Source organism: Onthophagus taurus, chromosome 5 (genome assembly GCF_036711975.1).
Source record: "Onthophagus taurus isolate NC chromosome 5, IU_Otau_3.0, whole genome shotgun sequence".
In the NCBI taxonomy this organism is placed as follows: Eukaryota; Metazoa; Arthropoda; class Insecta; order Coleoptera; family Scarabaeidae; genus Onthophagus; species Onthophagus taurus.
Window position 1 is genome coordinate 4,041,518 of NC_091970.1, and position 25,713 is coordinate 4,067,230.

Genomic DNA, 25,713 nt, shown 5'->3' on the forward strand with positions numbered 1-25,713 from the left:
ATGATAAAATTTTTGTGAACCGGAAGTTGGGGTTACGCGGGGAATTCAAATTTTAAATCAAAACTCAAAACATTTTTATCTTAAATGAATCACAAATATTTGTAAATATTAAACATTTTTAATCAATTAATCAAAAATAAATTTATTTTTAATGCTTATTACATTATAATTTCTCTTCGGACGGTTCTCTTTTCCGTTTATTTTGGTTTTTCTTACTTTTATTCGTTTTTTCATCACAAACCCTTAAAATGATAACAAATTTAAATAAAAAATGATATTATTATTTTATTTTTTACGCTTACATTGCGGTTGCTCTTGTTCCAGGTCCCCAAAATGGTGTTGGATTCACTTGGTACCTGACCAAACCCAATTTTTTCGATTCCGGGTTTGCCTCGGAATGGATTTCGAATGAATAATCTTTTTCGGGTTTTTCCCTCAGAATAACTTCAACGGGAGTACCAGGAGTTAATCTTTTTTGGCTCACAGGATGTGATTTAACCCAACACCGCATAATATCCCAAATTACTTTTCCGGGGGCGTCCGTTTTGATGGAATATTTATTTCCGTGAGTATAAGATACTTTAAATCCAGCGTTTAAAATAGCTGAACTAAAAATTTTAATGTAATTAATTAATTAATTTCATTAAATTTTCTTACCGAACTGTCAACATGGGGGGCACCTCAACGTGCAAAGTCCCCGCTAATTTATCTAAAGTATAATACAAAGGATCATCTAATTCTTCAAGAACAACCGATAAAATCCCTTTAATTCTTTTATAAGTCCCCAATTCATTTGGGGCATTATCCAAAACTAACCGCACAAAATTTTTATCATGGATTGGAGCCGACCAAATTGGACCTCCAACGTGATAACTATGCCCACAATGCACACATTTCTCACCAACACCTCCCCAAGTCGGTAAACAAAACTTATCTTGCCCATTTTTTTCATTTTTTCGAATTACCCCCAACGGTTGTAACTCGAAAGATCCACACCCACCGCAATGATACACCGTTGATAACTTACTAAGAGTGTATTTACATTTATGGGCCGATTCGAAAACACGAACAAAAACGCGGACGTAAAAATCAGCCGAAATTGATAAAAGGGGCTCAGTGTATTTTCCGTAACGATTTGCATGGGATTCGATGCATTGTAAAAGGATGCGTAAAGCCATTTCATGGCATGATTTTATCCGTAACGATATTGACCCATATTTACTATAACAAGTTTCTGGAGAATTTCCCGCTAAAACTGCCATATCTGTTGCTGTTACTAATAAAATCCCACCGTTTTTAATCGATTGTATGGCGGAATCGAGGAATATTGATGGGCATCCATATGGATCTAAATCGATAGCGTCAAATTGATCGATTCTATGTTGATACATTAACATCCTAAAATAAATTATTAATTTGAGTACGAAACCTTTCAGGGAAGGTGTTAATTAAACTAAAACTAGAATTAACACTAGCACTATCACTAGAACTAACACTAGACCTAGAAGTACAATAATTTTGAAGAATAGATAAGTAATAATATGTAATATAAATAATATAGCGGCTAAACCCAAATGATTCTAGTTCTAGGTATAGTGTCAGTTCTAGTTTTACACTAGCACTGTTACTATGTTGAACTAACACTATACCTAGAAAGAACTAGAGTCATTTGGGTTTAGCCACACGTCTCTAAAGACAGCTAAACCTGAATGATTCTAATTCTAGGCATAGTGTTAGTTATAGAGATAGTATTAGTTCTAGTTTTAGTTAAATTATTTATTGCGTATAATTTAATGATTACGTAGCATCGTTAAAACTAGCTGTCACTAAATCAGCAACATTATTCTCAAGGATATTCTCTTTAATACTCTCGACGGCTTTTTGCGAGATATCATTAGCGATAATTTCTTTAATTCCCCCTATTTCTTTAGCATAGCGGATACTGCGAAGTCCCGTCGCAGATAACGCCTCTAAGATTACGATTCCATCCTCATTTTTAACCCCTACATCATGATTTGATTTATTTAAAATCACGTTTATTTCAGCATTTTTTCTCGCCTTTTCTTTCCCAGTTTTAAAATTTTTTACGAAAGCGGTTAAAACGGCAATGCTAAAATAAAAATGATTCAAATTTCGCGGGGTTTTAATCAGTTCTACCAACCTTAAATCTCTATTAAATTCTTGTACGGGGTTGTAAAAAACTTTTCCGCTCGTTTTTACGCTAGCTTTTCCTTCGGTTATTGTTTGGATCGTTTCTTTTTCGCGACTCATTGCGGAGGTAGCGAAAAATCGGGTTAAATTCACTTTTACTTGGCGTGTTATGAAAATGTGTCGCATCGAATTTTTAGGTTATGTAGTATGACGTGGTAGATGGCGCTAAGTGAAATGACAATTTGTTGTTTACAAAATAATTTATTTATAACCTCAAAATAAACATCATTCTCGTTCTAAATTAACATCCACTTGGACTGTATTGAGATGTTGTATCCTCACCGGGCAATATTTATAGGCTGCGTGATGCGCGTCACCGCACAAGCAACAATTTGGGTCATTTCTATCTCTCGTGCACATACGGAAATCGTGTTTATCACCACATCTCACACAACGTTCGCTAAACGGGCAAAATTGGGCTGTGTGCCAAAATCTTTGGCACCTATAACATTGGATGATGTCGGGATTCGGTGATGGTTCTAACGAAACCGGTAAAATAATTGAATTATAAAAATTTAATCCATCCCGTAACAATTTGTTTAAGGAAAATGGGTTTTTAACGACTACTTTAATCGAGCCATCTTCATTTCTCGTCGAATATAAAGGACAAACTCCATAAACGTTTAAAACATCCTCGATTTCTTTGGTTTTAACACACCAGGGGATATCACGAATGATTATTGTGTTATTTACTCTCGAATTAATGTGCGGGATGTTCCAAACGGCGATTGGGGTGTTAAAAATTTTCGACAAACTCATTCGGAGCATTTTATTAAAATCATCTTCATCGTAAAACGTTAGTAAAAGACCACAATTTGTTTCTTTTAGTTCGATTTTTCCTTTAGCGATCGGTGATAAATGGGGTTCTAACGAAACCAAACTCAATTTTTTGTTACATTGCTCTTTAACGTGACACGATGTGATATAAATGCGCCTTTTTATCACGGATTTTTGGTTTGTGCTTTTAGATAGTTCTCCACTGCATGAAATCGATGAAATTATTGATGTTTTGGTATAAGGGAATTTCATTTTGTATTTTCTTGGGAATGTTAAGCGTTCGTTGGCTCGTTCGTAAGATTCTCCGAGTCTCTCATCGGCGCTATCATCGTTGTTGTCTTTATTCGCCTGGTTAGTTTCAAAATGTTCCTTTAAACAAAAAAAAATAAATTAATTGATTAGATTAAATAATTACTTGGATGTCGTCGAGTAATAATTCTTCGATTTCTCTTAATATGACTTCTTCGTTTTCTGGTGGAACTGCCGGGGGGTGTTCATCATTTCGGGGGGATTCTTCATCATCCATTTCTTTAAGAAAATCTAAAAATATTAAATTAATTAACGTTTCATACAATATTATCGATTCGAGCCCCACTTTTTTTTCCGGTTTCCCCCGTTTACTTCGCAATCGTCACCGGTAACCCACTTTGAATCGAACCGTCGCTACCAATAATTCAAAAGGCCACCAAGTTAAACGCACGTGGAGACGCGAAATTTAATATCATTTAAAGTACCCGCCACAATTTTGAAAAATATGTACCGCATTAGTCAAAAGTGTGTCGGCGTGAAGTGCTAATTAGTTTAATTCGTTAAATAATTAACATTTAAAATTACAAATTGTTGTTTTAACGGGTTATTTTCTCCTCTAATTTCACCGCGAGTGAAACGGCGATGAGTTAAAGACGAGTTTTGCGAAGAATATTAAATTAGTACGGAAGAGATATTGACCCAATTTAAATTTTTTTATTTGACATCTGTCAAAAAAAATGTTTAATTAATTTAATTTATTAAAAATTAAATGAAAATAATTAATAATTGTGATTAAATCAAAAAAAAAACTTACCAAAAAAAAAAATATTGAATATTTATCATCCCCTTCTATAAATAATTAATTTCATTTACTAATTAATAACCATTTGATGGAGCATATAACGCCGCTGTCATAATGACAGCGACCGTGGTAGCGTTTGTTTCGTATCGAAATCGGATTTTAATTGGATGGCCGCGATTGTTGTGACGCGGGAAATTTAAAAAATAAAAATGGGAACAAAACGGTTTTTCGCTTCATTACTCGTGTGTTTTTTCCTGGGTATTCACGGAAAACCGTCACTTTCTTTTAATTTGCCGAATTTTGCCGCGCTAGCCGGTTTCGGGCAAACCGCTCGCGAACAGCGCGATTCCGCCTTAAAACAATACAGCGGAAAACGGGTTACGAACGATAGTCTTCGGATGGTGTACTTTTACGACCAAACGGTGGCCGTTGCGGAATTAGGACCAAGAAAGTTACTTTTAAATTGCGAATTATTGGAAGTTTAGTAAGTACCTAATTTTGTTTTTTTTTTAATCGATAAATCTATAATTTTTCTTGTGTTGGTATTGAAATCGTTTTAAATAATTTATGAAGGATAATGATTTTTTAATTTCAACTTAACTTTCACCTAAAATACATAATGCGAAATTTTTATTTCTGAAGTCGTTCTCCTTGACTTTTCTTATTTGAAAGTTATTTCAAATTGTAAAATAAATTGAAATTATTTTAGGTTAGGTTGGGTTGACGTTTCAAAACAACGCTAACAAAAATTTGACATAAAAATTTAATTTACTCACTTTATTTAATTAATATTATTAATAATAATAATCATTATTAATATATCAATAATCAACAATATATACATATTTCTATTTATCTTTAAGAATTTTAAATAAATTATCTAAATAAAATCAAAAAAAAATTATCTTCTTTATTATTTAAAATTGATCAAAATAATTATTTCAACATAAAAAAGTTCCACTTTACCTCAAATAACCGATGTTGTCCTTCACTAAGTTGTCGATTTCGCGTTTCACATTAAATAAAAAGAATATATTCTTTACTGGGACATTTAAATAACGTATGCTGGTTGTAACGAAGCGACTTAGGTTAGGTTGACATTTGAAAATGATGTGAAATTGGATAAAAAAAATTGACAAATCAAATCTGATTTTAGGTTAAAATATTTTTATAACAATTAAATTTAATGATTCTTTTTGATTTAATAATTAGTAGTTTATTAAATCAATAAATCACTTTATAACCAAGCGAGAATCTAATCCAAAACATAAACAAAAAAGTTATCTTCTTTACCGGCATAATTTAAGTCAAATGTCAACTTTATCAAAATAGAAACGTAATTAAGTAATTATTTCAACACAAAAACACGATTAATCAATTCCTTATTGAAAGAAAAACATTATTTTCGCATCATATCCGGTTTAAAATTCCACTTGACGTCGTGTAATTAACGTCCTTCACCAAGTTGTCGATTTCGCGTTTCACATCAAATAAAAAGAAAATATCCTTCACTGGCACATTTAAATAATGAATACTGGCTGCAATTAAGTGTTTAACGACACGGCGGTGTTGAAACACGCAATAAATAGGTTAAAATCGCACTGTTAAAATTAGAAAGTTTTTTTTTTTTAGAAAATATGACTTTTCGTTTCATTTAACCTAAAAATTCATTACCAACCTAAATTTAAAAACAAAAATTTTATTATCAAATTTTAATTATCAGAATTGAAACGTCAAATTTGAAACGTCAAATAATTGTTTATTAATAAATTTGATTTGATTTTTAGTGAACCTGAGGAAGCTTTAACGGCATTGGGGCAATTGTCGAAATTTTCCCGACCCGTGGCGATTTCTTTTCCGGAAATGATGACCTTAATGTCGCAATGTCAACAAGTAGATTCGTTTAATTCGCAGGATCGCGTCCCATCGGTGGCACCCCCTAACATGGCACGGGGGCTTTTATCTAATAATCCTTTAACTTTGCTGAGTGGGATTATACCAGGTATTTGAATTAGAAAAAATAAAAAAAGTAATGAATTAAATTATAGTATTTATTTAATGATTTTTTAGATAGAGTTTTCTAAAACTTTCAATAACGTTTTATAAACCGGCTCGAAAATCTTCGAGTACCCAGAATCCGATAAATGTAAATAATCGTATAGTAGATGATGCGAAATGGTTTGGTCACTTCTAACAATATTCTCGTGAATACTAACGATGTGAACGTTTATAGTTAAATCATCAGCATTTCCGTCGTTTGTAAATTTATCGAGTAGAAATAGATTGACGTGATCCATCCTTTCTCGGTAGGGATTCGGGAATTGTCCGCGTGGTAACATGGTGGGCAAAACAATTCCAACTTCATTTCCCAATTTATGCCGAATCGTTTTAATGATCTCCAAAATCCCCTCATAAACTTCGTGGGGGGTACAATCCGTGTTATTCGTACCAACAAACAAAACGATCGCCTTTAATTTCACGTGAAAATCCAACTCCCCATTTTGTAAACGCCACAAAACGTTTTCAACGCTAAAAAGAAATTAAATTAAGATTGAAACGCCGTTTGAGTTTAATTTAAGCTTTAACGAACGTAAAGGAAGTGAGTAGTTTTTTAATTTAACTTCTGAATTGACGTCGAAATTACTATATTAAAAAAAAATTTTTTTACCGATCTCCGCCGATCCCGAAATTCAAACAATGCAAAGAACTGATTTTTTCGTTCCACAACGTGCTGAATTGCATTTGATGGATAATCGAGTCTCCAATAAATACGATTTCGGGTTCGCTCGATTTCGCTTCTTGCACATAACGCTTATGGAGACTCATCCACCTTCCATCGCCGGATAAATCTTCGCAAGGGGTCGGAATCACGCAAGGATTATTCATTAACACTTTTTGTTACTTTATATAAATAAATAATATTTTTATGTCACTTCGGTGCTTTCCGCATCAGTTAAACTTGAACGAATGTGATGTTATTCATTGTGCGTTTGCCGCTAACCTAAAATAAGACCAGATAAGCGAGTTACTCACGCGCAAAACCTCTCTTACAAATCAACTCAAAAACAGATCTAAATAATTTTTTTTAAATTTTAGGCACGAAATGGTGCGGAACTGGGGATATAGCCAAAGATTATCACGATTTAGGGGCCGAATCCAAAGTTGATCGTTGTTGTAGAACCCACGATTTATGCCCAGTTAAAGTTAGAGCGTACACGAAACGTTACAATTTAACCAACAACTCTTTATACACAAAAAGTCACTGCAAATGCGACGATGAGCTTTATAAATGCTTGAAAAGAAGCGATTCGCCCACGGCGCATATCATGGGAAACGTTTATTTCAATTTAATCCAAGTCCCCTGCTTAGAAGAGAGTAAAGATGGACCTAAACGATTTCGGGCGGCGAGGAATAATTTTTAAACTATTTACTTAATTTATTAATGTTAATTTTATTTTATTAAATATGTAAATATTAAATAAAATTTTTTTTGGTGAAATAGGCAACCAATTTTGCACGACCTAACCTATATTAACTGTCAAATCTAAATAAAAAAAAATAAAAATTATTGTTATAAATAAAAAATTAATTATGGAAATGTAAGTATAAACCAACAATTTATTTATTTCTTATAATCGTCCTTTTTTAAGCGTTAATTCAAACGTAGCAACTTTGAGTAACTTTGAGGTTATGTCGCATCTACAAAAAATTAAGGATACCCAAAGGAAGCAAAAAGGGCAATTAGCGACGATTACTTACGAAGTATTCGTTTTAATTAAACCTTAACAAAAATAACTTTTTAATATTTTAGACGCTAAGATTCTTGGAGAACTCCCCGTGCTCCAAATTGAATTCCTCCAACGTTATCGATTGTATCAAAGCTTTGGATGCGTTCAACTTAAAAAAACGCGAGAAATTAATGATCGTTAATAACCCCCCGGCGACTCCTTTAGAAATTCAATTGGTTTAATAAATAAATTCGTATAAACTTTATTTTATTAATAAAGTTTTTTTTTTAGTTAGTCGAAGAAAGTGAAGAAAGATTATCAGAAGATCAAGTACAATTAATTTTAAACATTTGTGTGAAATATTTGGGGGTGACATTAAAAGAGGCTGAACCGGAGGAAGAGGAGGAAGAAAATTAAATAAATTAAGGATTTAAAAAATTTGTATTATTTTTTTATTAATAACAAAAAAAATTATTTCGGGTTTATTTTAATATTTATCTCTTTTGATCGCCTAAATCCTCGATTAAATCTTCATCGATCTCTGGCCACTTCTCCGGTATAATATCGAACAAATCATCTTTTACATCACCTTGAATAACGATTTCATCATCCCCGGTTACAGAGGAGCCACAAGCGAATTTCGTCCCAAAGAATTTTGCGGCCACTTTTAAATCGATATCTTCAAAATAATAAATTAATTAATTATAAAAAAATATATTAATTAACTTACTAAAAGAACTTAACCCTGTTACGACGGTAACAGACTTCTTTTTGCCTCGCGGAGCCCTCGATACGTAAACTTGTTTCGGCCCTTCCTCCTTTTTCTTTGCTTTGATCATTCCCTTTCCGCCGCGTTTTTGCCGCTTCTTTTCTTCCTCTCCGGTAGCGTCTGTTGCTTCATCACCTATCTTAACCTTTTCGAATTCGGAAGGAAGATTTTTTTCCAACCATTGTTTACATTTATCGTACTCCGGGTAATACTCGCAATACTAAAATTAAATCTGTGTTAATCTATTTAATAAAAAAATTAATGATTTATAATACCTCAATAGGCATCGTACAATTACCGCAATAAATCACTTGAATCGGGTAATTAACACCTTCTCTGGGCCCCATGAGTAAGTTATTTTCACCCATAACCTCACTTTTTAGACACAATCTTTTTTTATTTCGATTTTTTTAATTTAATTTACATGTGATTTGTTTAATTATTATTCGATTCTTTTTATTAACAATTTTAAATTGATTGATTTATTTTAAGGTTTTCTTTCAATTATGTACTTTTTATATGACGTTTATAGTTTTTGAGGTTAGAACTATCTGTCAGATTCCCGGTGAGAATTCCAAAAAATTTAAGATTAAATAACTTTATTTATTGATAAAAAGTGATGAAACGAATTCGAATACAACCAATTAATCTGAATTAAAGTAAATAAACTTTTTTATAAACGATTAATCGCGATAGTTATCAACGGGGAGAAGTTAGTTGTAAACGATTTCGACCAATCGGAAACCAGTATCTGGATAAAGTCGAGCTGATCCCAAGTATGGCTGTCAGTATAAAACAGAACTTAGAATGATGGACTTCCTTTCTGTTATTACACTATTTAATCCCGTGAATTTTCGGAATTACCGTTGGAAAGTGTTGTTTGTGGCTCGTTATCGATGTAGGATGCCTTTCAAAGTGAATTAGCCGACATTTCGAGACGGTAAGTCGCATCTAGTTGCTTCTATTGGCGTCTTTTTGGGTATTTTGTTTGTCCAACAATAAAATGCACATACGGTGTCAACCATATTAAATGATTAAGCCCCTTTTATAATTTCCGATTAAAGATTATTGCTTAAAAATGAAACCCACCGATTTTTTGACGTTTAAATCAACTTTTCAAGGTTATGTTCTACGAGAAAAGTTGAAATCAAATTCCTCAATTTTTCGCAAAAAAAAATTGATTTCGGCTGGGTGCTCGTTTTAATAATATTTGGCATTATTGATTTTGTCCATATGGCCAATTGCGAGGCGCCTTTTACTCTCTCTCCGTTACAATTTAATCTTTACCTCTGATTTATTCCTTATTTTCTAGGTTTACCAAATAACAAGATACCATGACTTCAAGGTAAGTTTTAAAAATTATGTAAGATTTTTCTTAATAACCATACAAAAAAATTTTAAGTAAATAGAAAAGAGGAAAATAGGGGAAAAAATAACCATTGCACATTCTTATCTGTTATTACCGTTATCTCAACCTTATCACATTGCAACTATTAAAATTAAATTCAAAGTATTCAGGAAACGAATATTTACATAATTTTTAATCAAAAATTTTTTTATATTTTTTAGGTTAAAAATAATTAAGCCATCTCTTATCGAAAAGCTTCAATAAAATTTGACAATCAAAATTAATTTTTTAGGTTATATTAATATTATTTATTTTTTTTAAACAGTCGTTTGGATCGCCTCTTCGTCCTCCTTGAAAGCGGAAGTTGCGCCGTAACCCGTTCAACAGCAGCAAAACAACTCGGAGAAGTCCAAAAATTACACCCCCACGAATTAAACACTTTATTAACCCGCACAGCAAGTTATTTAAAATCAACAAATTGGGAAACGCGCGTTGCTGCAGCAGAGGCAGTTCGCGCAATCGTCAGTAACGTACCTCAATGGGACCCGAAACCGGTTACTTTAAAACCGGAGGAGGAACAAATTCCACCAATATCATGCATCGGGCGTTTACGGTTCGAAAATTTCGATATGGCTAAAGTTTTAGCGAATAGCACGCATTTAATGGCATCGGAAGGAAAAGAATTTGATGTTGAAGAAGATTCTACTCTTGGAATAGATTTAAAGGAAAAAATGGCGAAACAAAGACAAATGTTAAATGCTAGGTTAGGTTTAGATGTTGTCGGAAATATAGGATTAGAAGTACCCGAGCTTTTTACTAACGATGATTTAAAAATTGATGAAGGAGGAAGTGGGGGGGATGTTGGAGTGAAAGAGGAAAATAAAAAAGCTTTGAGGGACGTGATTTCGAATTCGCGAGAAATTGGGTTAAGTTCGAGGGAAATGAATCGAGCCAGACGGAAGGCGAGGCAAGCATTTGGTAAGCAAAGATCACGAGAACCAATGGAGGAGGATTTAGAACCCGATTGGAAAAGAATTAAAATCGAAGATAAAATTAAAGAGGAAATAAACACCGAGTTTGAGTTAAACGATCACGGTGATTGGCCGTTGGAGTGGTTTTGTGATCAATTAAGTCAGGATTTGTTTAGTTCAAGTTGGGAATCGCGACACGGCGCTGCCACAGCTTTAAGAGAAATTTTATCCGTGCACGGAAGCGGAGCCGGAAAATCTATTTATTTAACTCAAGCCCAAGTAAGTAATAAAAGTCAAATTAATTAATTTTTAATTAATTATTTTTATTCCCAGATGAATGAATATCACCAAGCTTGGCTGGAAGACATGTCAATTCGCCTCCTTTGCGTCTTAGCCTTAGATAAATTTGGTGATTTCGTTTCCGATTCGGTTGTAGCCCCAGTTCGGGAAACATGCGCTCAATGTCTTTGCACCATCCTAAAATTAATGGACGAAAACGGATGTAAAGCAGCCCTCAAAATCATGCTTCAACTATTAGAACAACAAGGTTGGGAAGCGAGACACGGCGGTCATTTAGGTTTAAAATATTTACTCGCCGTTCGCGATGATATCGTCGATGTATTATTAGAGAACGCGTTTCCCAATATTTTACGCGGTCTTTCTGACCCAGTTGATGATGTAGGAGCCGTCGCCGCTTCGGCTTTAATTCCAATTGCGGAGAAATTGGTCGAATTAGTTCCTGGGTCTATTCCGGAGGTTGTCACGAAACTTTGGGATCTTTTAGCGGAACAAGATGAATTGGCGGCTGCTTGTAATAGCTTTATGGGACTTTTAGCAAGAATTTTAAGCTTGAAAAAAGCTCCGGAATTATTACCACCACAAAATTTATCCGAGGTAATAAATTTATTAAAAACTGTCCAAAAATTTTAGGTTATTAAATAATTTTATCTTTAAAAGTCACAAAATTTAGGTTGGTAATGATTTTTTTTATAGGTTTTGTAGCGATTACGAAATTTTTTAATATAAATCTTTGATTTTTAATAATAAATTATTTTATTTTTAGGTTGTTCCAAGATTATGGCCATTTCTTTCGCATAGTGCTTCAAGTGTACGAAAAGCAACTCTTCAAACTCTCGGAACTTTAGCTGATGGAAATACGATACAATGGGAGGCTCAATTACTTCAAGATGCGCTTCGACACGTTTATCAACGAGTTCTCGTAGAGCCCCTTTGTGACGTTCGGAATTTGGCGGATACAGTTTGGGGCCAATTAATCCGATTTTCGGCTTTAGTTCCCCTCCTTTTAGCGAGTTGCCCCTTTATAAGTATTTGGTTATGCCTCAGCATGCAACCAGTTCGTATTCCTTACGATCATAACTTATTAATTTTTGCATCGACTCGGGAAAGGAAAGAAAAAAAGGGAATCGAAGGAATAAATAATTTCGATCAATCCGTCGTCGTCCCAAAATTATTCATCGGAGGAAGCGAAACGACCGCTTTGAATGTTCGAGAAGGTAACGCGATTAAAGTGCGTTGTATGGCTGCGAGGATGCTGGGTTTGTTATCGTTTTACATCGTAAAACGAGCCCCTGGGGTGGATTATTCGCAAGATCAAATCCCGTTGAATAGCTATGTTAATATCTTATTGGGGCATTTACAATCTAAATCGGCGCTACAAAGGATGATGGCTGGTTTGGTGATCGCCGAGTGGGCGAAACAAGATCAAGACACGATTTGCCCGGAACCCCTTAAAACGATTTTACATAAATGTTTATCGGAATGCGTTTATTTCGAGGAGATTGCGATGAGTTTTACAAAGCTCGCCCAAGAAACCAAAGATTTTATAGCGACATTAAAACATTACAAAGTTAACGTTAATATTAACGGGGATTTAAATGGAGTTTTAACTCTAGATATGATGAAACACGTCACCGGGGTCGAAACACAAAAAGTTTTATTAAAACAAAAATTGAAACAAAAAGTTTCCGATAATTTAGAGGAAAGGCGGAAATCTTTGCATAATTCGGTTTCTCAAACGGCGCAAGATCAATTATTATTGAGTATTAGCACATTAGCCGCTTTATCAGGGGCCGTAGTAATGTTTAAAGCACTCCCGGAGAAGTTAACCCCCGTTGTAAAACCTTTAATGGAATCAATCCGGCGAGAAAACGAAGAAGAATTACAACAAATCGCCGCGAAGCATTTAGCGAAGCTATTAGATCAATGTCGAGGAAGGAATCCGTGCCCAAACGATAAAATTTTAATTAATTTATGTACGTTCTTACGTTGTGATCCAGAATTCACCCCGGTTATTCATAAAATTTTTCCGGGGCAATCAAACAACGAGCATTTAATTAACCAACCAAGAGGGAACTACAACGGAATTGTTACTTTAAATAACCAACAAAGAAACGCGGAGAAAGCTGCGTTTAAACGATCAAATTCAACAGGGAGAGGTCCCGGGAGACCCCCAGCCACCGATATCCCCCTTGAAGAGTTATTCAAAGAAGAAGATGAGGTTCAAAAATCAAATCGAATTCAACGTCGAGGTGCAACGTTGGCCCTAACTGAAATTGTCGTTTATTTTGGAAAAAATCTCCCTGAAAACTTATCGAAAATGTGGGAATTAATCGTTGGGAAATTAATCGAATTAGTTAACCCAGAAACTTTTGATCCAAACCGTACTCAAGGTAACGACGACGAAGCGGAACAATTAGTTTGGAGTTTACAAGTTTTAGAGATAACCAGCCCGAACGTTCACCCAGATTTACACGAAAAATTATTGGAGAATTCATTAAATCGGCTCTGTTTGTTATTATCGCATCAATATCGAGCCGTGCGCCATTTAGCATCACGTTGTTTGGCGGTTTTTGCCCGAATGAATTCAGTGGCTGTTATGGAGTTGGTCGTTGCGAAAGTTTTACCTCAATTAAGTGTCGTTGATAACGATATTAACCGGCAAGGAGCCGTTGAGGCGATTGCTTGTATCGTCGATGCTTTACAATTTGATATAGTCCCTTATGTTGTGTTGTTGGTTATCCCATTATTGGGGCGAATGTCAGATCAAAATCAATGCGTGCGATTAATGGGAACTCACAGTTTTGCGACTTTAGTGCAATTAATGCCGTTAGATGGGGCCGTTCCCGAACCAAAAGGATTAAATTTAAGTAAATTATGCGAACAGCGTAATCGAGAACGATTATTTTTACAACAATTATTAACTCCATCTACGATTCCTGATTATGTCGTTCCAGTTCCGATTGATGCCTCGTTGAGGAGTTACCAACAAGCCGGGGTGAATTGGTTGGGATTTTTAAATAAATATAAACTCCACGGGATTTTATGCGACGATATGGGATTGGGAAAAACGTTACAATCGATTTGTATTTTAGCCGGAGATCATTTTTTGAGGGATAAAAAGTTTAAGGAAACTCGTGCGGTTGATTGCGCCCCATTACAATCTTTAGTGATTTGCCCCCCTACACTAACAGGTCATTGGGTTTATGAGGTTGAAAAATTTTTATCCCACAAATACATCCGACCACTTCAATATTATGGGACACCTGTAGAAAGAGAGCGTTTACGCAACAAAATGGACCGTTATAATCTCATCGTTGCTTCCTACGATATCGTCCGAAAAGATATATTATTTTTCGCCCCTATAAAATGGAATTATATAATTTTAGACGAAGGTCATGTAATTAAAAACGGAAAAACCCGCACGAGTATGGCGATAAAGCAATTAAACGCGAATCATCGTTTAATTTTAAGTGGAACTCCGATACAAAATAACGTTTTAGAATTATGGAGTCTTTTCGATTTTTTAATGCCGGGATTTTTGGGAACGGAGAAGCAATTTACCGCGAGATATTCTCGCCCAATTTTAGCCAGCCGCGACCCGAAATGTTCCCCGAAAGAACAAGAAGCGGGGGCTTTGGCGATGGAAGCTTTGCATCGACAAGTTTTACCGTTTTTATTACGCCGAATGAAAGAGGACGTTTTAGATGATTTACCCCCGAAAATAACGCAAGATTACTATTGCGAATTATCACCGTTACAAGAATTGTTATACGACGATTTCTCGAAATCGCCCGCTCACCAAACGTTGGAAGAATCGTTGTCAACAGGGGCTACGGCGAGTTCGATGCAGGGAAACACGCATATATTCCAGGCGTTAAGATATTTACAAAACGTTTGTAATCATCCGAAATTAGTTTTGGGGCCGAATCATCCCCAATTTGGAGCTATTAAGGAAGTTTTGCAAACGCAGAATTCACAGTTGAATGATATTCATCATTCGGCTAAATTACCCGCTTTAAAGTAAGTATTTTTTTGATTCTTTATTATATTAAAAATGTGTTAAGAAAGTTACAAAATTAATATGTTTTAGCCGAGGTTGCTAGCGGTCGAAGTAGAAGTTGTACAATGTTTTATTTTAGGTCTTAATCTTTTATTAATGACATGATATACAATTCATGATTATTCCTCTGACTATGTACACCAAATCGCACAAAATCACAATTTTGACGTTTCAAACATAACCTAATTCAACTTAATTCCTATTAAACAACTTTTCTTTACAAATTTTTATCATTAACGAGGAATTTTTTATATCATACCTTAAAATGTCGTTTTTTATCTTCAATGTTTGATATAAATCGTTTCTTAACTCAAAAAAAATCTAAAAGTAATCATTTTTTTTACATTTTGACGTTTTCGAACATATCCTAATTCAATTTAATTCCGTTTTAAAGACTTTCTCTCTACGAATTTTTAATATTAACCCAGCAATTTTTATATAATATTGGAAATAGCATCTTTCATCTTCAATTTGAAATATAAATCGTTTCTTAACTCCAATAAATAAAGTCAATGAGGTTTTTTTTAATGTTGACGTTTCTGAACGTATCCTAATTCAACTTTATGCCTTTCTGAAGACTTGAAAACTTCTTGAAGTGTATTTTTGTTGAACTAAAACTAGAACTAACACTAGACCTACAATTAGAAAGTTTCGGGTTTAGCCGTGCGTCTGTACACGCATCGTAATATTTCTAGGTCTAAATTAATGAATTTCTCCATTGTCTTCAGGTGAATTACAGTAATCGGTGAAAATAATACAGAATGTATTTCTGAAGATTAGAATTAATTTTAAAAAAATTAATTTTAATGTTTTTATATCAACCGTCATTTTTACAAAAAAAAACTGTCAAAAAATTATTTTAGTTAAAACTAATTTTTAAATAATTTTTTTTGTAGACAACTGTTACAAGACTGCGGAATTGGTTTAGCAATGACTCAATCTTCCGAATTGGTGATAAACCAACATCGCGCATTGGTTTTTTGTCAAATGAAATCGATGTTGGACATCATCGAGAACGATCTCTTCAAGAAACACATGCCCACTGTTACTTATTTGAGGTTGGATGGAACCGTTCCGGCTAGTCAAAGACAAACATTAGTTACTAGGTAAAAAGAAAATTTAATTTTGTCTCTTTAAAATTAAAACAAAGTCATTTTAGATTCAACAACGACCCTTCCATAGACGTTTTATTATTAACAACACAAGTGGGTGGATTAGGTTTAAATCTAACTGGTGCTGATACGGTTATATTCGTTGAGCATGACTGGAATCCAATGAAAGATCTTCAAGCTATGGATAGAGCCCATCGGATCGGACAAAGAAAAGTTGTTAATGTGTATAGGTTAATTACAAGATCGACTTTAGAAGAAAAAATTATGGGGTATTATTGATTCATTAAAATCAATTTTTATTTCTAATTTAAATTCATTTTTAGGTTACAAAAATTCAAAGTACAAACAGCAAATACAGTTATAAGTGGAGAAAATAGCCGATTAGAAACGATGGGGACAGAACAATTATTGGATTTATTCTCAAACAAACCATCAACGTCTCAAACGGTTACGAATAAAACCGCACCAGGAGGTGTTAAAGCCATCTTAGAAACACTCCCCGATTTATGGGATCAAAATCAATACGACGATGAATATGACTTAACTCAGTTTCTTAGTAAATTAAAAAGTTGTTGAATCAAAAATAATTGTAATTAATTAATTTTCTTTTTTCTGGGTATCTCAGAGTTTTTTTATTAATTTAATTTAATTTCTTTGCTATAAAGTATTAATTTCTATTATATTTTTTTTTACAACAAGAACCTAAGCAATAAATCCTTTCCGTCTGTTAATTAATTAACCTATAATATAAAGAATTGGTAAAAATAAATAAATGTTGAATGTGTGCTTATGTGTATAATAATGTTTTCATTGTGATCAATAAATCGATTAATAAAATAAAAAAGGATTTGTTTCATTTGATTTAAGAAAAAGGAGGTAAGTTCATGGTCGAATGCGAATTAGGACACCCATTTCTCCCCAGAAAGAACATTTACTGGGTCAAGGTTATTAGGTTGCCCTTTGAAATTGGGTTACGACCCAATTTCTCAAAATCGATGGCCTTATTAGGAACGACCCAATTTTTCCCGGCAAAATTTTCTTCAATAATAAAATTAATTCGTTTATTTAAAAAAAGCTTATTTATTTAAATAATTCTTAATTAAGTTGGTATTAAAAACGTCAACCGCCATTTTGATTTTTTAGTAAATAAAAATTGTGCCAATATAAAAACACAAAAAATCCCATTTATTTTTGCTTCCCATTTCTTATTATCTCCCAGGGTCAAAACGGAAAACTCATAGTGGAAATCGCGCATGATCGTGGAAAATCTGGGACGTTTGTCGAGAGTGAGAACGACAACGTGACATTGGCCTAGATGGAACGAGCGTCCCCGTTTCGTTTCCGTATGCATTTCTGCAAGCTCCTCCATCCGTAAAACATCACACCCTCAAAAGCCAAAACATAAAGGTAAGCCCTCCCTTTATATCGTTTCATTTCATATTAATTAAGATAACTTGTATTTAGATTAATCAAACTTAAAAATGGCTTTGATTAAGGGTTTTAAAGTAACCGATTCCGAGCGAAGAATCCGCGTTGGAATCGCCGTAAAAACCCTTTTAGAATTAACCCAAAAAACGAAAGAAAAATTTAAGCTAAAATCTGATTTGGAGATACGTTTCCAAGCGCCTGATGGAACAATAATTGAATCGGAAGATTATTTCGAAACGCTTCAACCCCAAACGTTGTTGATTTGGGTGAAAGCCGGTGAAAGGGCACAAACTGACGCCGAGATTTTATATCGCACGATTCGTGAGGTAAACGAAGAGTATTTAACCGCCGGGGAGAAAGTCCAAGAATTTTTCACCGAAAAAATGAAAAATAAAGTTTTTAAACTCGCCGAGTTATTAAAGGAAGTTGAAACCGATAAAACTAACGAAAGCGAACGAAAACTCCACCCGGAATGGTTCCAAGGTAATTTTTTTTTAATTAATTATTTAACTTTCTTAATTGATGCAAAGTTTAATTTTTTTAAAATTAGGTTTGGATACGACCGCAAAAACGAAGGAAGAATACATGTTTCGGAGGGCTCAGGACCGCGTACGTACTTATTTTTACCGCACTAAAGACGAGTTAATTAAAAATCCGATGTCGCAATCGGAAAAACTTGGCTTCTTGCTCAAAGATCTCCAAGAGAAACTCAAACAAGTCAAATTTTTTGGTTGCTATTTCGACCGGTCGGCCACCAAAAGCATTTGCGATGAAAAAGGTAATTTTTTTTGCGAGGGCCGCTGGGATAAACCCTGTTGCTTATACATCCCCGTTCACTCAATCAATCCATATAAAAGCCCTGAGGAGCGAATCATTTTTCAAACGTGGAATTTAGACCACGCCATTGAACGTACCCGATCAATTATTCCAAGCATTAAAGATGCTTTGGTACATGATGATAAGTTAAACGGCAAAAAGAAAAAAATCATCGATGTCGAAAGGATTTTTGATGATTTATTCACAAGAAATAACTTAAAATTTGTACATATCGTTTGTCATGATAAAGGGGCTCACGACACTAAAGCTGGTCCTTATTTAATATAAAAAAATTTAAAAATAATAATAAGTGAGGTTAGAATTTCACTCATGTGAAAGCATGTCAAAATATAATTTTTAATAATCAAGTTCAAAAACTTCAAAAAATAAAATTACTATTTATATATTATTAATTAATAAATAATAATAATCTTTGATGTTAAGAAGCTTTAAAAAGAAATATTCGTAAAGAATTGTTATTTTTGTGCCAAAACGTAGATATTTATTAATAAATCCCTATAACTATACCCCATTCGATAAATCCAAATAACCCCTAAAAGTGACATAACCTAAAAAAAAAATCCAACGAAATTAATTGATACACCACAAAGAAAATATTAATTAAAGAGCTTGAATTGAAAACGAAATGAATCTGATATATTTTTTGATTCATGTCACAAAACACTTCTGAACAAAAGGGTATAAATCGTATCAGGGATATTATCTATTTAATAATTAAATTTAAGCGGTTCAAATCGTTTTAAATAGTGTTTAGGATAAGAAATTAATTAAATAAATAAGAAATCTTAAGGTAGAAGATGTTTATTAGAGCTTAATAGTATGTAGTAAAAAAAATAAGGCTTAGTGATTTTTACAGATAACGATTCTATGTTATATTTAATATGTATATTTAAACAAAAAGAAGCAGGATAAAGTTACTGTTGACTGTATTTCCTATAAACGTGAAAAAAGACGATATAATAATAATAATAATATATTTTGTGAAGAACTCTACATGACAAGTCTGATTTTTTATTGGATCGTAAAGAAATAAAGAAGATGTTATTGAACGCAAAAGCAGAAATTGTTCATTCCTTTTATAAACTTACATAAATGTTGTTCCAGGCAAGTTATTTTTTATAAATATAAGATTATTAATCGTTGTATATCAACGAAGTGAACCCAACGGTAGAAAAACATTGTAAATAAGAATAAATATTTAAACATTAAGAATAGGAATTACTACATCTAGAATAGAATGTGAGTGTAAAATTAATAAATAAAAACATAATTTAAAAATGTTTTTATTAACCCAATTCTGTTTTACCGACATTCTAATTTTATGTTTATTCGGTTGCCTATATCAATCAGTTATTATTTATTTAATTAATGTTTTTGTTAAAACATATTTAAGTTGTTATTTTTATTTAATTTATTGATTTTGTTTTAGTTTTCGAATCCCACGAAATAATCGTTACTTCAACGCGTGCGCCTTACCATTCCTGAAACAACTTCCATGAAAATCTTTTCGCCTCGCTTCCATTCCCAAACATTCAAAGAACTTTCCAAGATGCAATCGACGTAGCATTAAAAGAGATCGACTTGAAAGTTTTTTGGGGAAAAAAGCGATTTCAATACGGTCCTTATCTTTTCGAAAAATCCAAAAACAACTCAACAGGTAAGTTGTGACGTATCGATCGAGTTTTATTGCAAATTACAATGAAAAGAATTTATTGAGAAATGAATCCGGGAAATTTATGAAAGCGATAAAACTGAATTTTTTCCTTATTGACTCATAATTGTGTAAAACGCGTGCGGTTTTCACCAACATGTGATTACAAATCTTTTTAATCATTTCAATACAACAAAAAATTATTTTCATTCCAATATTAAACGCGATTAATACAAGATTAATATTTTTTAGATGCCTGAAAGCTTGATTACAAACACTTACAGCGCAATGGCTGAAGCTGAACCTGATTTAAGCACGTTCGAAAATAAATCAGGATTAGCTGAAGACATGAAGTTTTTGGCTTCCATGCCGGAACTTTGTGATGTTACCTTTCTCGTTGGAGATACTCGAGAACCAGTTTGTGCCGTTAAAGCTGTTTTAGCCGCAAGATCGAGGGTGTTCCATAAAATGCTATATCAAGTAAAACAAAAAGAGGTAAATAAAAGTAATTAAATAATCGCTTTGTTAATTTTAATTTAGGCCCCTAGTCCGCAAAGAAAAAAGGAAGCCCCGCCTAGAGAGAATAAATTAAGACTTTTTTTGAAAAGATCCTCCGAGCCCTTATTAAATTTACAATCGGCATCGCAACAGGTGAGAAAATAATTCTTTTTTAATTGATTTATTAAAATTAGGTTGTACAGAGACAAACACTTGAAATAAAAACTAATGCTGTGTTAAAATAAAATATGTAGAGGGGCTTTACCCAACAACTGGCTCCGATCCAAGAGGTAACCTTTAAATCCTACAAAATTTAAATCCACAAAATTTTCCATTAATTTTTCTTTTTGCTTGCTGTAGATGAGCACGTTAACAAAAACACCATTTACTTATTAAAAACACTTAATTAAATGAGTTAGTTTAGATAAAATTAAAATGCACCATAACCTATATATATTAATTATTAAGTCATTAATTTTTTTGAAATGTCAAGTGAGTTTATTTAGAAAGACAACAATCTTTTTAGATTAATTTATTAATAATTAATTCAAAATATTTAATTAATTATTAATATTTATTTATTTATAAATGAATTGTTTTGTCAATAGATGGCGGCAGTAATTAAAATTGTCATTGAAATTAATAATTAATTTATTGATAAATACAGAAATAATTTATTACTTTCTCGAAATATCAAGTAAATTTATTAATTATAAATTTAAATTTAATAATAGCTTCCCCTTTTTTATAAATAAATAAGTTTTTAAAATTTTATTGGCAGCATTGAAAATAATACTGTCATTGTCACATACTTGTCATTCATCTTAATAAGTAGATATTTATTCAAATTCCATTAAAACCAATAAAATAACACATTAATTATTTATTTATTTTTGGATTTATCATGAGATGATTCCCCCGGTAAAATATGTGACAAAACGGTTGATTTATTTTGCGGGTATTCAGCAGATTTCCTCATCTGACCCTTAGGTAACGCATAAACAGCCCTTTGCATCCTACTCAACGTGGGCGGAGAGAAACTTCTCCCGGGATAAAGCGGATGAGTTTCATCACTTTTCTTTTCACTCGCAACCCTTGAAAATTGCATAACCGGTGTATCGACGGTGTAATTGATCGGAATTAGCCCCGAACCCATGTTATTGTTATCATCATCCTTTTTATTTTTTTCATTAACTTGTTTATTAAATAAAAGCTTTCCAAACAGATTATTTCCTTTTGTTGTTGATGTAGTAGCCGGTGTCATTGTTATTGGCATCGTTATCGTTTTTTGGGGTTTTGTATGATTCTTTTCGTACAATTGGATTAAATTTTCTAAGCGATCTTCACCATAGTTCGATTTGGTTGATTGTTTAAAGTCGATTTCATCGAAACAAGCTGATAATATAACATCGGGTTCCTTTTTAATTGAAGAATTTGTACTCTTTGTTCCTTTAGTTTCTTCCGCTTCATCATTTTCCGATGCAGATCCTTCATCGCTTTCTTTTTCTGAAGGTGTTTTAGGTTCACTTTTTGTATCATCTGTGTTTTTAGTTTCTTTTAATTCTTTTGCTTCTTTCGATTCCTTTGATTCTTTAGATTTTTTCGATTCCTTTGATTCTTTAGATTTTTTCGATTCCTTTGATTCTTTTGGTTTACTTAAACTTTTACTCGATTTTTTTTCACTTTCCTTTTCAAGTTGTTTTCTTTCAATTTCTATTTGTTTGTTGTGACTATAATGATGATCTTCAGCATGCCTTCGATCTTTAACAACAGGATCATAAACTGTCTCATCGATATTTGAATCACTGCTATCGGATCCAGTTTTACCCTCACGATCACCACCTGTTTTATATGTTGAAAGATCTTTATTATTTTTACCATCTTTATTTTTATCACCATCTCTATATTTATCACCATCTTTATTTTTATCACCACCATCATCGTTATTATCGCCGTCTTTAGAATCTTTTTCAACATCAACTTCTTCCCCCATAATCGTTAAATGAGCCGAAAATTTATTTCCTTTCTTCATAATGACTAATCGGGCTGATAAATCTTCATCGTCATCATCTCCACCACATTCGCCATCCTCCGATGGGGACGATAACTTAAAATTGTACGTGTATTTTTGAAGATCTTTATTTTGTGAGACATCAGAAGGAAATTGAGCACAAGTATCTTTTGTGCACGGACTTTTCCTTAGAGCACTCATTAACGGACCATTACAACATCCCCCATTGTTACGCATCGAACAAGACGATGAGGAGTAATGTTTAATATCACTACAAGTCACTTTCTTTTTTTCTTTTCTTTTCGATTCGATATCTTCGGTTTCTACACTCCGATTTGCAATGCTTTGCGATGGTGTTTGAGATGTTTCCGTAATCCTTTGGCTTTGTTCACTAAGACTATCACTTGTTCTATCGCCGTTGTTATCATCGAAATCATCAAAGTAATCGTTACAGCTACATAAAGTCATTTCTGTATCATTCGAGCATCCACATCTTGGGGTATTACATCCCGAACAAGTGGATCCACCCGGACATCCTCGATATGAAGGTTTTTTATGGGAACATTGCGAGGAACAATGCTGATGGTAATGTGGACATCCGTACCACGGTTTCATATTGCTAAAAACACTGTAATTTTTAAACACATTATTAAAATTTAAATGATAACCTAAAAAAATAAAAGTTCACTTGACATTGACATTTAGTTGACAATACTTTTTAGGTTAGGTTAAGTTTTAGAAAATTGCATGGTAATTTTTAATTCTCACTTTATTATTTTGATCGCACGATTTCATGCAAAACACACACTACTCTTAAAAAAATCTTTATTTTCCTTTTTTTTTACATCTTTACGTTTGAATCCTTCTTGATAATTCTGTAGCCAACTTCACAGCAACATCAAACGCTGATCATCGAAGAATTCGAACCGGATGTCTTCAGGCAACTAATCGAGTACATTCACACAGGCTGCGTTACTTTACAACCAAGAACTCTTTTAGGTTAGTAATTCGTTTCTTTTTAATTTCTACATTTAATTTGGAAATTTGATATACATAGGTGTTATGAATGCTGCCGATTATTACGGATTAGATGAATTAAGAAGAGCTTGTGCTGGTTTCGTGCAATGTTGTATTAACGTCGATACGGTTTGTGCGTTATTGGCGTCAGCCGAGCGATATATTCAGTATAAATGTACGAAATCTTTGGTGCAAAAAGTTTTGGAGTTCGTTGACGAGCACGGAAACGAAGTTTTAAATCTTGGGTCGTTCACTTTACTGCCACAACATGTTGTACGATTAATTTTAGCGAGGGATGAGCTCCAAGCGGATGAATTCACAAAGTTTCAAGCTGCGTTAATGTGGGGTAAATTAAATTATTTCTTTTTGATTTTAATTTTTAGGTTATGTTGTTTATTTGGGTGATTGTGAATGCGTTAAAAGATGGCGTTGAAATGAAATTGGTTTATAATTAAATTTATTTTTATAATTATAACTCAACTTTTTTTATTAATTTAAATTAATGAAAAAGAAGAAAATAACGAAATTTTTGTTTAAATCAAGTAAATTTTTGAATTATTTAATAAAATGATAAAATTCTTTATCGCCATCTTTTGGGGCATTTTCAAAATAAGTCTGTCAAATTTTGACAAAGATCAGAGTCAATTGATTTTGTAGGGAAGAAGTTTTGTGATAACAACCCCAATACTCCGTTAAAAGAAGTGATTGGAAATTTTTTGGAATACATTCAGTTTCATAAGATTCCAGCGAACGTTTTAATGCGGGAGGTTCATCCGTTGGGTTTGGTTCCTTATCATATTATAATGACGGCGTTGGCGTATCAGGTGGGTTTTATTCTTTTTTATAAATTCAAATCCTTTGCACACATCCTGCAAACGCTTTTGCTGCACAGGTGCCAGACACCCCCATAGACTGCGAACCAACTTTCCAATAAAAAAATCCAAATAAAAAAAAAATTAATAGAAAACATTTGCAAAATCCAACAACTGAGTGTTGTAGGCAGACCCGGCAAGTGTCGACCCCGGAAAATTGTCTCCCAATCGAGTGAGAAGACATCAACAAGGCAGATCGATGTCCGTTCAAAGTTCGTTGGATCCCTACGGCTCCAATACAACACTGAGCAGCAGTGGATCCAGCGAATTGGTCTCTTCTGACGGAAAACATTCGACGAGCAACTAACAAACGGCCAGCATCGCGCCCCATCCACCGAAAACGCCACAAAAGGCTCAACAATCACATCATCATCATCCCCTACAACCACCACATCCCTCTCCTCAACCACCCCCCATTGTGATTACGGCCAACGTATCTCCAACTGCCGCAACAACCTCTTCTGCCTTCGAAGATACTACAACGACCACAGCACCACTTTACACATTCACATTTACGATTGTGTTAAAGAAGGTTACTAAAATACAAGAGTAAGAGGGGTTTTTCCTTTTTTTTTTTGGTGATGGATTAAGTATTAAAAATTTAATTCAAATAAATAAGCTTTTTGCTTTTTCGCTTTAACTAATTAAATCAAATAAAATTAAAAAATGATTTATTTTTTTAATTTTTGTAGATAAAAATGGCTGAATATAAATCAGAAGAAGATCTTAGTATCGATTTAGACAAATTGGTTATTAAGGAAGAGTAATTTCCTTTTAATCCATCACCAAATAGAAGCGGTCGTGGAAAAAGTATCGAAACAATCAACTAACCAAAAAAATAAATTAATTAATAAGCAATATTTCTCATGCAGATCGGAAAATTTATTAATCGGTGTTGTGTCATTGAAACAAATTAAAAGAAAAACGTTAGTGTCGTTATTTTCTGCATGATTACTATTGAACGGAGCACAATAATAATAATAATTAAATAAACTAATGAAAAGAAGATAAAGTAAATTTTAAAATTGTCTAATATCGTTGTTAAAACATTTTAAAAAGCCAAAAAAAGTTT

The 25,713-nt window shown here is 33.3% G+C and overlaps 9 protein-coding genes across 14 annotated transcripts; 5 read left to right on the forward strand and 4 right to left on the reverse strand.

Annotated features, from left to right (window-relative positions):
* Positions 1–126: 126 nt before the first annotated feature.
* Positions 127–2,391, reverse strand: LOC111426195 (tRNA methyltransferase 1). Of its 2 annotated transcripts, XM_023060596.2 has the most exons (5): positions 2,162–2,391; positions 1,802–2,110; positions 658–1,398; positions 303–608; positions 127–242 (listed from the first exon to the last, which is right to left on the reverse strand). In XM_023060596.2, the coding sequence occupies exons 1-5, from the start codon at positions 2,335–2,337 to the stop codon at positions 164–166; spliced, it is 1,611 nt and encodes a 536-aa protein (XP_022916364.2). In that variant the 5' UTR covers positions 2,338–2,391; the 3' UTR covers positions 127–163. The 2 variants fall into 2 exon arrangements, with proteins under 2 accessions (XP_022916364.2, XP_022916368.2); XM_023060600.2 differs by lacking the exon at positions 1,802–2,110.
* Positions 493–7,538, forward strand: LOC111426203 (phospholipase A2). 2 transcript variants are annotated; one of them, XM_071195883.1, is made up of 3 exons: positions 493–565; positions 5,827–6,041; positions 7,136–7,538. In XM_071195883.1, exons 1-3 carry the CDS (start codon positions 549–551, stop codon positions 7,459–7,461), a joined length of 558 nt encoding a protein of 185 aa, XP_071051984.1. In that variant the 5' UTR covers positions 493–548; the 3' UTR covers positions 7,462–7,538. The 2 variants fall into 2 exon arrangements, with proteins under 2 accessions (XP_071051984.1, XP_022916393.2); XM_023060625.2 differs by lacking the exon at positions 493–565 and adding an exon at positions 4,249–4,523.
* LOC139429767 (uncharacterized) lies at positions 2,393–3,514 on the reverse strand. 2 transcript variants are annotated; one of them, XM_071195877.1, is made up of 2 exons: positions 3,404–3,514; positions 2,393–3,336 (listed from the first exon to the last, which is right to left on the reverse strand). In XM_071195877.1, exons 1-2 carry the CDS (start codon positions 3,512–3,514, stop codon positions 2,437–2,439), a joined length of 1,011 nt encoding a protein of 336 aa, XP_071051978.1. In that variant the 3' UTR covers positions 2,393–2,436. The 2 variants fall into 2 exon arrangements, with proteins under 2 accessions (XP_071051978.1, XP_071051977.1); XM_071195876.1 differs by having other exon boundaries at positions 2,393–3,357.
* LOC111426204 (platelet-activating factor acetylhydrolase IB subunit alpha1-like) lies at positions 6,073–7,181 on the reverse strand. The gene is made up of 3 exons (XM_023060627.2): positions 7,091–7,181; positions 6,708–7,040; positions 6,073–6,568 (listed from the first exon to the last, which is right to left on the reverse strand). The coding sequence occupies exons 2-3, from the start codon at positions 6,923–6,925 to the stop codon at positions 6,106–6,108; spliced, it is 681 nt and encodes a 226-aa protein (XP_022916395.1). The 5' UTR covers positions 6,926–7,040; positions 7,091–7,181; the 3' UTR covers positions 6,073–6,105.
* A 6-nt stretch (positions 7,539–7,544) lies between the features above and the next one.
* LOC111426208 (RNA polymerase III subunit I) lies at positions 7,545–8,260 on the forward strand. Its single transcript, XM_023060631.2, has 4 exons — positions 7,545–7,638; positions 7,690–7,801; positions 7,851–8,003; positions 8,059–8,260. The coding sequence occupies exons 1-4, from the start codon at positions 7,631–7,633 to the stop codon at positions 8,182–8,184; spliced, it is 399 nt and encodes a 132-aa protein (XP_022916399.1). The 5' UTR covers positions 7,545–7,630; the 3' UTR covers positions 8,185–8,260.
* On the reverse strand, positions 8,190–9,232 carry LOC111426206 (density-regulated protein). The gene is made up of 3 exons (XM_023060629.2): positions 8,812–9,232; positions 8,498–8,756; positions 8,190–8,446 (listed from the first exon to the last, which is right to left on the reverse strand). Exons 1-3 carry the CDS (start codon positions 8,902–8,904, stop codon positions 8,262–8,264), a joined length of 537 nt encoding a protein of 178 aa, XP_022916397.1. The 5' UTR covers positions 8,905–9,232; the 3' UTR covers positions 8,190–8,261.
* An 87-nt stretch (positions 9,233–9,319) lies between these two features.
* Positions 9,320–17,004, forward strand: LOC111426192 (histone acetyltransferase 1). Its single transcript, XM_023060591.2, has 8 exons — positions 9,320–9,476; positions 9,849–9,881; positions 10,210–11,134; positions 11,189–11,749; positions 11,919–15,175; positions 16,112–16,321; positions 16,375–16,596; positions 16,651–17,004. The coding sequence occupies exons 2-8, from the start codon at positions 9,871–9,873 to the stop codon at positions 16,901–16,903; spliced, it is 5,439 nt and encodes a 1,812-aa protein (XP_022916359.2). The 5' UTR covers positions 9,320–9,476; positions 9,849–9,870; the 3' UTR covers positions 16,904–17,004.
* Positions 17,005–17,460: 456 nt separating this feature from the next.
* On the forward strand, positions 17,461–19,874 carry LOC111426202 (DNA fragmentation factor-related protein 4). Its single transcript, XM_023060624.2, has 3 exons — positions 17,461–17,734; positions 17,792–18,238; positions 18,306–19,874. The coding sequence occupies exons 2-3, from the start codon at positions 17,809–17,811 to the stop codon at positions 18,857–18,859; spliced, it is 984 nt and encodes a 327-aa protein (XP_022916392.1). The 5' UTR covers positions 17,461–17,734; positions 17,792–17,808; the 3' UTR covers positions 18,860–19,874.
* LOC111426199 (speckle type BTB/POZ protein) lies at positions 18,300–25,423 on the forward strand. 3 transcript variants are annotated; one of them, XM_023060613.2, is made up of 9 exons: positions 18,300–18,364; positions 20,022–20,249; positions 20,496–20,723; positions 20,784–20,894; positions 20,996–21,031; positions 23,634–23,751; positions 23,810–24,115; positions 24,427–24,593; positions 24,769–25,423. In XM_023060613.2, the coding sequence occupies exons 3-9, from the start codon at positions 20,496–20,498 to the stop codon at positions 24,946–24,948; spliced, it is 1,146 nt and encodes a 381-aa protein (XP_022916381.1). In that variant the 5' UTR covers positions 18,300–18,364; positions 20,022–20,249; the 3' UTR covers positions 24,949–25,423. The 3 variants fall into 3 exon arrangements, with proteins under 3 accessions (XP_022916381.1, XP_022916385.1, XP_022916390.1); XM_023060617.2 differs by lacking the exon at positions 20,996–21,031; XM_023060622.2 differs by lacking the exon at positions 20,996–21,031 and having other exon boundaries at positions 24,773–24,901.
* Positions 25,424–25,713: the final 290 nt, after the last annotated feature.